The sequence below is a fragment of the Cervus elaphus genome, chromosome 2 (genome assembly GCF_910594005.1).
Source record: "Cervus elaphus chromosome 2, mCerEla1.1, whole genome shotgun sequence".
NCBI classification, from domain to species: Eukaryota; Metazoa; Chordata; class Mammalia; order Artiodactyla; family Cervidae; genus Cervus; species Cervus elaphus.
The window spans coordinates 48,241,950-48,255,337 of NC_057816.1; the positions used below are offsets into that span (position 1 = coordinate 48,241,950).

Below are 13,388 nucleotides of genomic sequence, written 5' to 3' on the forward strand. Positions count from 1 at the left end.
CCTGTTCAAAAGTCCTGCCAGCTCCAAGTGTTGCTGATCACAGCGTCTCCTGACTGTCTCTCAGCATCCCAGACCGAGGCTCCCGCGGGCAAAGCGAGAGGCGAAGCATAGACCCGTGAGACCGAGTCAGGCGCAGGCTCACCACCCCAAGCCCGCGCCTCCCTGGCCCCCAGTGTTCCTGCTAGAGTCCAGCGCCCCCTCTGCCACGTTTGCTCGGTCTAACCCGCTCCATCGCCTTTTAAGGCGCCCGTTGCTCTCTGAGGCCTTTGCACCGCCTGCTGACCTGATCTCGCCATGCTGGGGGTGAGGCGTAAGGGGCCGTCCGGTCCACAGGGCGACAGGTCACTTTCGGAAGGGACTTCAAACTTCCCGGCGCCCGGAAGAGGAGGGGATGAAGGTGGGAGGGGCGCGAGGACTCGCGGAGGAGCTGCTCGCACGGACACCCGCTTCAGGGGTGGATCCCAGGGTTGCCGGCGCTGCCGCGCCCACCGCGCCCCGCGCCCAGCGGCTCCCGGAAACGCCGCGCCCCCTCGGCGCTCGCGCTCCTCTGAGGTTCCGGGAGAGCGTGCGGGGCGGGCCGAGAGCGCGCGGGGCGGTGGCAGCCGCAGCCGGGGCCTCACCGCGGGGTTCGCGCTTTGTTCGGCCGCAGACTCTCGCCCTCGGGCGCGCGGCGGCGGCGCGGAGCCCGGGGACCTGCCGGAGTGGCTGCACCCCGGCCGGCGGAGGAGGAGCGGGCGCGGCCCGGGCTCCCATGCCCGCGGAGCAGCCCCGGGACCCGCCAGGCCAGGCGCCCGGAGAAGACGGCTACGGCGCATCGCGGTACAAGACCGGCGGAATGTGGGAGCCACCGGGGAGCGGGCAAAAGGAAAGCGAAACCCGCGGGCGGGGCTGGTGACGGGCTAAGGCGCAGCACCGCCCTCCCGACGCCGGCGGTCCCCAGGCCTGCCTCGCGAACCTGCCCGGCCCAGCCCAGCGCGCCGCAGCAATGGCCATTGCGCACCTTGCCACCGAGTATGTGTTCTCGGACTTCCTGCTGAAGGAGCCCTCGGAGCCCAAGTTTAAGGGGCTGCGGCTGGAGCTGGCCGTGGACAAGATGGTCACGTGCATCGCCGTGGGGCTGCCTCTGCTGCTCATCTCGCTGGCTTTCGCGCAAGAAATCTCCATTGGTGAGGCCCGGGGCTGGCGGTATCGGGGCCGGCTAGGCCGGCGTTATCAGAGGTGCCCTGGTCTCTGGTTGGAAGTGATTTTACCGCGCGCCCCTGGCGGTGCTCGCCGTTGTCTTGGGCATGCACGTTGGGAAGGAAGGTAGCCAGATACGATGGTCTGAAGCATTCTTTGTCCACGTGCTCCCCGCCCCCCCCAGCCGTGGACCCTGCTTGTATCCCACTCCCCAGTTCTCCTGTTCCTGCTGCCCACTGGTGGCTTACTGGCAGTGTGCCCAGTCAGTGCCTACTGCTGACTTTGCCTTAGTGTTCACGCCTCACTCCTAAGACCGGCGCCGTTGTCACTAGATTTGCCTGGAACAACTGTCTCCTCTTTCCTTCACCCCCATATTTCTGCAGTCATCCAAAATTTGTATCAGAGAACCTCCCGAGTGTCTAAATGGAGGATATGAGGAAAAGTACCCCAATCAAAGTGCTTTCTCCCTTGTCTTACATTTAATTAAGTTATACTGAGACTTAGCAGCTGCAGGGTTGTGAATGATGGGAAATAACTGCCCTTGGCCAGTATTAGAAGGATATCCAAATCCTCTACCTGGATGGTCTTTTTTTGAATGTGAGATGAATGAATCGCATTAATGTAAATTCTCATGTGTCATAGCAACAGTTCTGTGAGATTCTGAAAGTCTGGTGGTTTGGGCAGGATCACGTGGCTAAGAAGCAGCTGGTCTTCCTTACCAGCTGTTCTGACTTTGGCCAGGCGGGTTTGGGTGGTGGGGGGGTTGGTGGGGCGAAGAGTGTTTGAGTCAACAGGAAGGCAGTGTGTGAGGCTAGACACAGCTCTGCTGAGCGGAGGTGGCTGGTGGGTTGAAGAATGGGGAAAGCTTGTGTGAGAAGCTGGGCTGGCCCTGAGCCCCTGCTCGTGGGTGGGATGTGGATAAGCAGAGTTGAGACTTCTGCCAAGATTTTGAGATGGCCAAGAAGGCCCAGTTCTTGGAAGGACAGACACAGCGAGCGAGTATCCTCGCTGAGGCAGAAGGATTGGTCAGGGTTTCCAGGATATGAGAGTGAATGTGGGCCTGAGTCAGTGAGAACAGAACAGAAGACTTGATGGTTTAAAAAGTGAAAAGTTATGATTTAAGTAGAGGCTGGACTAGCTGGAAACAGCACTTAATAAGTAATAGGCTGAGGGTAGTGCGTAAGGTCTGTGAAGGGGAGGCGGTTAGAGCTAGGAAGGATGCCATAAAGATTCGGAATCAGTTGAGGTCTTGTGTGAGTGTGGGCCCCACGACTAGAAGGGAAAGGATGGGAGGTTTCCAGGAGCAAGGAGCCATGCTCTTGGGCGTATAGCTTTCCAGAGGCCCCAAAGGGCTGAACTGATCAGAGGTACCGGAAAGGCTGCAGGCCTAGTGACTGGGGAGTGATATTGGTGGAAACAGGGAAGTTGAGGGCAGAGTTGGTTAGAAAAAGGTTGCAGTGAGCTTGATTTTGTGACCTACACCACAGCATTGTTCACCTTGGCAGGAAGTCGCCAAGTTCATTCTGAAAAGTAGTCTTCAGTTTTCCTGGTCACTGGGCAGGCATTGATAGTCGAAGCTTTCCCTCTGCCTTCCTGTGAATTGAGGCTTCGGGAGAAAGGAAAACCACAAAGTAGCATGGACCCTGGAGATGATCTCCTCCTTCAGTGAATGTTTCCTGAGGACCCAGTGCTGGGCAGACATGCCCTGCTGTAGGGGAGCAGCCATCTGATGCCAGGAGCTGGGTACCCTCTGTGATCAAACCTCACCTCTAGCCCACGTGTTCCAGGGACTCTAAAGAGTGCTGTTGGCCCCTTCTAACTGATGGGCTGTCTGAAAGGCGTTTGCTGTGGATAGGTTTGCCCAGTGGGAGGCCGAGCTTATGCTGTTGTTTTTTGCCGGGGTCGGGGGGGGGGGATGTGGAGGTTGGAGTTTGAGGCGTGGTCCTCATCCTGCCCTGTAGGAGTTTACCATCCAGCTGGGCACAGGAGCAGACTTGCTGGAGGTAATGTGGTTCAGCAGTGTGTGATTCAGTGACAGGGCAGTGTTAAATTCTGAGCACCAGGTGGAAGGAACTTGGGTGAAGCTGTCAGCAGACTCCTGTATACTGAGAGCTTCAGGACACTCGAGAGGAGGAAGGCAGGACCAGGGACGACATTAGACGAAGCCAGAAGACAGACTTCAGAGAGGAGAGAAGAGGTACAGGAAAGAGTGCGTGGAACTGGTCTGGTGGGGTCCTGCATGCTCTGGGAGGTGGGAGCAGAAAGGGCTCTGCCTAGCCGTCCGTCACCAGCATTTGTGGGTCGTCACAGAGGTGATGCGGTGTGGCAGGGCAGAGAGAGGCTGGTGCCCACAGGCACGGTGGAGGGCACACTGGCGGCCTTTGCAGCAACCTGGAGCTGTCCCTGCTCATTGGTCCTGCCTGCCCTGCCACGGCCAGAATTACAAGCAGAGCCATCCTGGAGGGAGTTGATCTGGAGGGAATCATTTAATTTCTGAGTTGTGGCTGGAGAGTTTTAAAGGCTTTTGCAAAGTGAGCTGCTGATGTTGGATTGATGTAAGAATTAAAATAGGCCCCTGGTCTGGTTAAGCCTGATACTTCGCTCAGCTCTTCTAAAGCATTGCATGCCTGGGTCCCCTAGAGGGTAAGCTGGGTAGGGGGACAAAAAACCCCGATTCCACACTAACTGATGCACAGCAGAAGACAGTTTAAATTTGACTGTGACTCTGGGCTGGTAAAACTGTGAGATGGGAGACAGAGAAGAGGCAGTTGGCACTGACCGTGTTTTTTCAGCTTTCACTTTTTCTCTCCCCTTGCCTTGCATCATGTCTTGTATACAACAAGTGCTCAATTAAGATGCGGTGAAAGAAATGCAGGAGCATGTGAGAGAGCTCTCCTGGGTTCGCCCTTGGAGAATGGCTGGGCTGAGGTGGGGAGGGACATCCAGGGAGGGAGGCCAGGTCTCCGTGTCCAGGTCAGAAGCCCAGGTCAGGATCGAGGTTGCAGCGGCCAGGTCCCAACTTGGAATTCACAAGCTGGAGGTGAGGGGTCCCTGGTACGGGGGGACTTCCTTCTTGCTGGGGTCCTCGTGTCATTTAATAACACAAGGGCTGCCCTGGTGAGGTCAGCCCTGGTTCCCTCCCTGAGGTCCCGCTCTGAGGACAGTACTGCAGGATATGTTCAGAGCGGAGGCACCGGTTGCCCCACTTGACTTACAAGCATAGGATGTATTGCAAGTACCTCGAATTCCCTTTTGCAGCACTTTTGGGGCAAGGGAGAATCTGTTTGAAATGTCGAAGGCTCTCTGGAAGGCGGTTGAGTGTCATTCTGTGTGGCTTGGAGAGCACACGACTGTCACCATATGGCAAGTGCGGGGGTCAGAGTTCTGTGCCACAAAATGACCCTCATTTCTAACACACATTTGCAGATGCCTCTAGAGGTACAGCATCTGTCACCCTGACTCTCTGCCTATCTCTGTATATTTCTGTATCTACAGAGAGTTTAGGAAATAGCAGAGTGACAGCTCTGTGTAGAATACAAGCATAATTGGGTTACATGGCCTTCATGCTCTGAAATTCTAGGAGTCTTTATCTCAAGCACTGAAGAAACTAATTCCCTAAGCATGCTACTTTTCAACAGACCAGACCCTGAATGCAATTCGTGCTCTTGGGGTCTTTTGCTGGGTCTGCAGTGCCCTTGGCCTAGGGCTGTAGGTGACCCGAGGCCGAGGTGTCCCCCCTTGGGGTCTGCTTTGACTCTGGAGCCCCAGCCTGGCGCCTTGGGAGACGCTGGGAGAGCGGAGTCCCTGTGTCCTGCCAGGATGCGGCCTGCCGGGTCCCGGTCTGGCCGGACCAGATGAGCAGCAGGGGCAACCGCTAGACCCCGGGGAAGGGCGTCTGGTCCGTGCAGGGAGCCTGCTCCCCCGCTGCCCTCCTGGTGGGCGGCTGTGGTTCTGGGCAGAGGGATGTGGTCTCTCTGCTGCTGCCGTTCATGGGCGGGTGCTCGGCCAGCCCCAGGGGGCCAGGGGCCAGGCAGCTGCAGCCTCTTCCAGAGCTGTTAGCGCCCAGCTCCCCTCGTGTCTCTGTCGTCCGCTCCTCTGTGGCTGAGTGTAGGCACGCCTTTGGGAATGTGTTCACGCTGCCTTCATCATGCAGCCGGTGGTACAGCTAATTGTTCTTTTCAGGTGTGTCTCTAAGAATGGGCTAATACTTAGGGTCTCAGGGAAAAGGTCCCCAAACAGCACATCCTCAACTCACATTTTAAGCCAAAACACATCCTGGTCCCCTTCCAGAAGGATGCCTGCTGTCCAGAGAGGCTACTGATACATACATGTTTTTCTTCGTTCATTTTTTTAAAATGTATTTTTATTGTACAGATAGTACCTACATACCTTCTCAGGGTAAAGGATTCTTAAGCCTTTCCCGTGTGTTAGAGGTGACCACTGTGGACACTATGTACAGCTGAAAAAGACCCCTTTCTCTGCATTAATATAAAGTTTAGACACTTTTTTAAACCAAACTGAGTCACGTCATCGTGGTTTGCACTTTCCCACTCAGGTACGGAGAGCCTTCTGTGTCAGTACTGAAGAGTCACCTCACTGTTTTTCAGTGGACAGGCAGACAGAGATACTCCATAGGGTGAAATGTTCTTGCCATAGGTCACCCAGTCATTTTCCTGGGGATGTGCATGTAGTTTCTTCCTAATTTTCCATGATTACACATCAGGCTTGTTGGTACATAAATCTCTGTAACTGCTGCCCCCCCTCCCAGCATTGAAAGGAAAAGAGAAGAGACCAGTATCATTTCCCAGCAGGATGGAGTCATTCTCCAGGATAGTTCTGCATTCCTGAGTTACTATTTCAAGTAAAAGTCAATGCGCCTGTGTACCCTCCAGCTCCAGCTCCCTCTAAATGTGACTCAGAAGAGGGGAAGAGGAATTTTGATGTGTTCCTCGTTTTAAGAAAGAAATCACCTCTTTGAGGCGTAAGGTTGCAAGTTTCCATGGACTTTTCTGATGTGTTCTCAAAGCACGGTGTTTCCTTCTAAGCACTTACCCAAGTTCTGATTTGTTAATTATTTGCATAATTGTTTGTTGAATGCTGTCTCCCCACCAGACTGTAAGTTCACTGGGGTCAGGGACCATTTATCCTCTATGGGGTTGACTGCTCTGTCCTAGCGTCCCCCAAAAAACTTGATACATAGTAGGCATTCAGTGGAGTTTGTAAAGGAACGGAATCATCAAGGATGTCAATAGGATTTTAGCATTTGGGGATCCTGAGTGTTAGTTATTCAGTTGTCTGTAAGACAGGATTTTATGTATCTTGAAAGAATTTGTCCTAAAAAAAAATCACCATCAAAAATATTTGAAAACTCTGTATAATGTCATTGGAGAGAACTGGAGTAACAGCAGTAGAGCAAAGAATGTGAGCTGATGGGTAATAAGCAAACATTTAGTCATGATGAGATCGATTTTAAAAATAAAACAGAATTTACCCCAATAGCATTTGTTCTGTTTCAATGCCCATTGTTCCCTGACTTTAAAGAACTCAGTGACTTAGATCTATATTTAATTATTTTCGAATCCCTTTCTCTTTTCCAAAGAGAAATGAAAATGCGAAAAGAAGATGAAGTTGTGGGGGGAAAAACTCTATTATTTCGAAACAGATGAAACTCCTATCCTTAGCAAAAGCTGAACATATGTCTTGAAATCTTTGCAGAGTCTAGGTTTGGATTAGCAACATCCTTTTAGAAACCATTCGAACACCCACCCCTTCCTCTGCAGGTTGCTTCCTTGGAGTGCTTTCTTCTCAAACCCCTACCTGGGGCAGTGAGTTCGGTCCAGAGAAGGGGTGCAGTTTGGGAGCACCTTCCCCTGGCTGAGTGAGCTGGGTGCAGCTGTGTCCCTTGGGGCTGCCTGGGGGCAGCTGGGACGTTGGTTTCCAGGCAGGAAAGCACCGAGGTGAGCCTGGCTCCGTGTGGGGCATGGGGGGATTCTTCCCACTTATTCATCCTCTCTAAAGCTTGCACTAATTTTTCTCAAAGGCCATTTACATATGTGTGTATTTATCTGATTATAAAGATACGACTTCCTGTAGAAAACGTGGGCAATGTAGAACAGAGCAGTAATTCCAGCACTATTACAATGCTGAGGTAACCGCTGTCAAACCTCTGTGTGTTCCCCCCCTCTCTTTATTGTATATACATAGCTGGCAACTTGTATTCTGCCTTTGAAAAACCAAACTTCATTTCGGGTGATTTTACCTCTTTCTTAAATCTGACAAACTTGCCTTTTGTGGCTGCTAAAGTAAACTTCAAAAAGGTGTGTGGAAATTGAACCCTTTTGTGATTTTTTGCTAATACAAATAGCAATGTGAGGAATACTCCTGAACATAAACCTCTAAACTAAAGGTCTCAGTATTTCAACAAATTGTGTATAAATCTAATTCAAAGTGTAGGAACATTTTCAGGATTCTAGACTTAAATGGCTGGTTGCTCTCTGGAAAGATCATTTGTTGTTGAATCTTCTAGCAGTTAGGAGGGTCCCCTTGCTTCTGGTTTCCAGAGTGTATGATTTTTTGTATCTCATTTACCCAGGTATCTTCTTACATCTAGAAATAAACCAGGATATTGACAAGCAACAGACAAAGCTACTGACTTGCCCGCACAGCTTGTTACATCTTTAGTAGATAAATTCCTCAAAATATATTGCTACAGAATTATAAGAAGGGGATCATTACTGGGAATTTGTCAAGTTACCTGACAAATTTCTACATTTGGGGACTCATTAAATTTACTTTCACATCATTGTTTTTTGCCTTTTGATTAATTAATTAATTAGGCTGCATCAAGTCTTAGTTGCCATATATCTTGTAGTGGGGAACTTAGTGCCCCGAGGCATGTGGGATCTTAGTTTCCAAACCAGGGATCAAACCTTGGTCCCTTGCATTGCAAGGCAGATTCTTAACCACTGGACCACCAGGGAAGTCCCTCACTTCATATTTTGGTTATTGCTGTTACTATCTTTGTGATTGAGAGAAGCTGGAAGGTTAAGGATGGGATAAATGAGGTGGAAATGCTTTGAGAAAGTTATCACTTCCAAGTAGGCTGAGAACGTGGTGAATATTCAGTATGAAGGATGAAGAGGTTCTCCATGGACCAGTGTATCAGCTGATGAGATAGGCTGGGGCAGTGCATCTGCCCTGAGATGCTCTCGAGTAGATATCCCACCATTCTGCTGCTGTGCTGGTGGAGGGGACTTTCCAGATAGTTTTTTTTTTTTTTTTTAAGTTTATTTATTTATTTATTTATTTTTTTATTTTATTTATTTTATTTTTTATTTTTTATTAGTTAGAGGCTAATTACTTCACAACATTTCAGTGGGTTTTGTCATACATTGATATGAATCAGCCATAGAGTTACATGCATTCCCCATCCCGATCCCCCCTCCCACATCCCTCTCCACCCAATTCCTCTGGGTCTTCCCAGTGCACCAGGCCCGAGCACTTGTCTCATGCATCCCACCTGAGCTGGTAATCTGTTTCACCATAGATAATATACATGCTGTTCTTTTGAAACATCCCACCCTCACCTTCTCCCACAGAGTTCAAAAGTCTGTTCTGTACTTCTGTGTCTCTTTTTCTGTTTTGCATATAGGGTTATCATTACCATCTTTCTAAATTCCATATATATGTGTTAGTATGCTGTAATGTTCTTTATCTTTCTGGCTTACTTCACTCTGTATAATGGGCTCCAGTTTCATCCATCTTATTAGAACTGATTCAAATGAATTCTTTTTAATGGCTGAGTAATATTCCATGGTGTATATGTACCACAGCTTCCTTATCCATTCATCTGCTGATGGGCATCTAGGTTACTTCCATGTCCTGGCTATTGTAAACAGTGCTGCAATGAACATTGGGGTGCACGTGTCTCTTTCAGATCTGGTTTCCTCAGTGTGTATGCCCAGGAGTGGGATTGCTGGGTCATACGGCAGTTCTATTTCCAGTGTTTTAAGAAATCTCCACACTGTTTTCCCTAGTGGCTGCATTAGTTTGCATTCCCACCAACAGTGTAAGAGGGTTCCCTTTTCTCCACACCCTCTCCAGCATTTATTGCTTGTAGACTTTTGGATAGCAGCCATTCTGACTGGCGTGTAATGGTACCTCATTGTGGTTTTGATTTGCATTTCTCTAATAATGAGTGATGTTGAGCATCTTTTCATGTGTTTGTTAGCCATCTGTATGTCTTCTTTGGAGAAATGTCTGTTTAGTTCTTTGGCCCATTTTTTGATTGGGTCATTTATTTTTCTGGAATTGAGCTGCAGGAGTTGCTTGTATATTTTTGAGATTAATCCTTTGTCTGTTGCTTCATTTGCTATTATTTTCTCCCAATCTGAGGGCTGTCTTTTCACCTTACTTATAGTTTCCTTTGTAGTGCAAAAGCTTTTAAGTTTCATTAGGTCCCATTTGTTTAGTTTTGCTTTTATTTCCAATATTCTGGGAGGTGGGTCATAGAGGATCTTGCTGTGATTTATGTCTGAGAGTGTTTTGCCTATGTTCTCCTCTAGGAGTTTTATAGTTTCTGGTCTTACATTTAGATCTTTAATCCATTTTGATTTTATTTTTGTGTATGGTGTTAGAAAGTGTTCTAGTTTCATTCTTTTACAAGTGGTTGACCAGTTTTCCCAGCACCACTTGTTAAAGAGGTTGTCTTTTTTCCATTGTATATCCTTGCTTCCTTTGTCAAAGATAAGGTGTCCATAGGTTCGTGGATTTATCTCTGGGCTTTCTATTCTGTTCCATTGATCTCTATTTCTGTCTTTGTGCCAGTACCATACTGTCTTGATGACTGTGGCTTTGTAGTAGAGTCTGAAGTCAGGCAGGTTGATTCCTCCAGTTCCATTCTTCTTTCTCAAGATTACTTTGGCTATTCGAGGATTTTTGTATTTCCATACAAATTGTGAAATTATTTGTTCTAGTTCTGTGAAAAATACCATTGGTAGCTTGATAGGGATTGCATTGAATCTATAGATTGCTTTGGGTAGAATGGCCATTTTGACAATATTGATTCTTCCAATCCATGAACACGGTATGTTTCTCCATCTGTTTGTGTCCTCTTTGATTTCTTTCATCAGTGTTTTATAGTTTTCTATGTATAGGTCTTTTGTTTCTTTAGGTAGATATACTCCTAAGTATTTTATTCTTTTTGTTGCAATGGTGAATGGTATTGTTTCCTTAATTTCTCTTTCTGTTTTTTCATTGTTAGTATATAGGAATGCAAGGGACTTCTGTATGTTAATTTTATATCCTGAAACTTTACTATATTCATTGATTAGCTCTAGTAATTTTCTGGAAGAGTCGTTAGTGTTTTCTATGTAGAGGATCATGTCATCTGCAAACAGCGAGAGTTTCACTTCTTCTTTTCCTATGTGGATTCCTTTTACTTCTTTTTCTGCTCTGATTGCTGTGGCCAAAACTTCCAACACTATGTTGAATAGTAGTGGTGAGAGTGGGCACCCTTGTCTTGTTCCTGATTTCAGGGGAAATGCTTTCAATTTTTCACCATTGAGGGTAATGCTTGCTGTGGGTTTGTCATATATAGCTTTTATTATGTTGAGGTATGTTCCTTCTATTCCTGCTTTCTGGAGAGTTTTAATCATAAATGACTGTTGAATTTTGTCAAAGGCTTCCTCTGTATCTATTGAGATAATCATATGGTTTTTATCTTTCAGTTTGTTAATGTGGTGTATTATGTTGATTGATTTGCGGATATTAAAGAACCCTTGCATTCCTGGGATAAAGCCCACTTGGTCATGATGTATGATCTTTTTAATATGTTGTTGGATTCTGTTTGCTAGAATTTTGTTAAGGATTTTTGCATCTATGTTCATCAGTGATATTGGCCTGTGGTTTTCTTTTTTTGTGGCATCTTTGTCAGGTTTTGGAATTAGGGTGATGGTGGCCTCATAGAATGAGTTTGGAAGTTTACCTTCTTCTGCAATTTTCTGGAAGAGTTTGAGTAAGATAGGTGTTAGCTCTTCTCTAAATTTTTGGTAGAATTCAGCTGTGAAGCCATCTGGTCCTGGGCTTTTGTTTGCTGGAAGATTTTTGATTACAGTTTCGATTTCCTTGCCTGTGATGGGTCTGTTAAGATCTTCTATTTCTTCCTGGTTCAGTTTTGGAAAGTTATACTTTTCTAAGAATTTGTCCATTTCATCCAAGTTGTCCATTTTATTGGCATAGAGCTGCTGGTAGTAGTCTCTTATGATCCTTTGTATTTCAGTGTTGTCTGTTGTGATCTCTCCATTTTCATTTCTAATTTTGTTAATTTGGTTCTTCTCTCTTTGTTTCTTAATGAGTCTTGCTAATGGTTTGTCAATTTTGTTTATTTTTTCAAAAAACCAGCTTTTAGCTTTGTTGATTTTTGCTATGGTCTCTTTAGTTTCTATTGCATTTATTTCTGCCTTAATTTTTAAGATTTCTTTCCTTCTGCTAACCCTGGGGTTCTTCATTTCTTCCTTCTCTAATTGCTTTAGGTGTAGAGTTAGGTTATTTATTTGGCTTTTTTCTTGTTTCTTGATGTAAGCCTGTAATGCTATGAACCTTCCCCTTAGCACTGCTTTTACAGTGTCCCATAGGTTTTGGGTTGTTGTGTTTTCATTTTCATTCATTTCTATACATATTTTGATTTCTTTTTTGATTTCTTCTATGATTTGTTGGTTATTCAGAAGCGTGTTATTTAGCCTCCAGGTGTTTGAATTTTTAACAATTTTTTTCCTGTAATTGAGATCTAATCTTACTGCACTGTGGTCAGAAAAGATGACTGGAATGATTTCAATTTTTTTGAATTTTCCAAGACCAGATTTGTGGCCCAGAATGTGATCTATTCTGGAGAAGGTTCCGTGTGCACTTGAGAAAAAGGTGAAGTTGATTGTTTGGGGTGAAATGCCCTATAGATATCAGTTAGGTCTAGCTGGTCCATTGTGTCATTCAAGGTTTGTGTTTCCTTGTTAATTTTCTGTTTAGTTGATCTATCTATAGGTGTGAGTGGGGTATTAAAGTCTCCCACTATTATTGTGTTACTATTAATTTCCTCTTTCATACTCATTAGCGTTTGCCTTACATATTGTGGTGCTCCTATGTTGGGTGCATATATATTTATAATTGTTATATCTTCTTCTTGGATTGATCCTTTGATCATTATATAGTGGCCTTCTTTGTCTCTTTTCACATCCTTTATTTGAAAGTCTATTTTATCTGATATGAGTATTGTGACTCCCGCTTTCTTTTGTTCTCCGTTTGCGTGAAATATTTTTTTCCAGCCCTTCACTTTTAGTCTGTATGTGTCTCTTGTTTTGAGGTGGGTCTCTTGTAGACAGCATATATAGGGGTCTTGTTTTTGTATCCATTGAGCCAATCTTTGTCTTTTGGTTGGGGCATTCAACCCATTTACATTTAAGGTAATTATTGATAGGTGTGGTCCCGTTGCCGTTTACTTTGTTGTTTTGGGTTCACGTTTATACAACCTTTCTGCATTTCCTGTCTAGAGAAGATCCTTTAGCATTTGTTGAAGAGCTGGTTTGGTGGTGCTGAATTTTCTCAGCTCTTGCTTGTCTGTAAAGCTTTTGAATTCTCCTTCATATCTGAATGAGATCCTTGCTGGATACAGTAATCTAGGTTGTAGGTTATTCTCTTTCATTACTTTCAGTATGTCCTGCCATTCCCTTCTGGCCTGGAGGGTTTCTATTGATCAGCTGTTATCCTTATGGGAATCCCTTTGTGTGTTATTTGTTGTTTCTCCCTTGCTGCTTTTAGTATTTGTTCTTTGTGTTTGATCTTTGTTAATTTGATTAATATGTGTCTTGGGGTGTTTCGCCTTGGGTTTATCCTGTTTGGGACTCTCTGGGTTTCTTGGACTTGGGTGGCTATTTCCTTCCCCATTTTAGGGAAGTTTTCAGCTATTATCTCCTTGAGTATTTTCTCATGGCCTTTCTTTTTGTCTTCTTCTTCTGGGACTCCTATGATTCGAATGTTGGGGCATTTCACATTGTCCCAGAGGTCCCTGAGGTTGTCCTCATTTTTTTCTATCCTTTTTTCTTTTTTCCTCTCTGCCTCATTTATTTCTACCATTTTGTCTTCTACCTCACTTATCCTATCTTCTGTCTCCGTTATTCTACTCTTGGTTCCCTCCAGAGTGTTTTTGATCTCATTCA

At 46.1% G+C, this 13,388-nt stretch overlaps 1 protein-coding gene across 1 annotated transcript in view; it reads left to right on the plus strand.

Annotated features, from left to right (window-relative positions):
* Window positions 1-585: 585 nt before the first annotated feature.
* Window positions 586-13,388, plus strand: part of PANX1 (pannexin 1) — a 50,739-nt gene continuing 37,936 nt past the window's right edge. Inside the window, exon 1 of the mRNA XM_043877045.1 lies at window positions 586-1,166. Coding sequence (XP_043732980.1) covers window positions 986-1,166 — 181 coding nt within the window. The 5' untranslated portion in view covers window positions 586-985. The remainder of the gene's footprint in view (window positions 1,167-13,388) is intronic.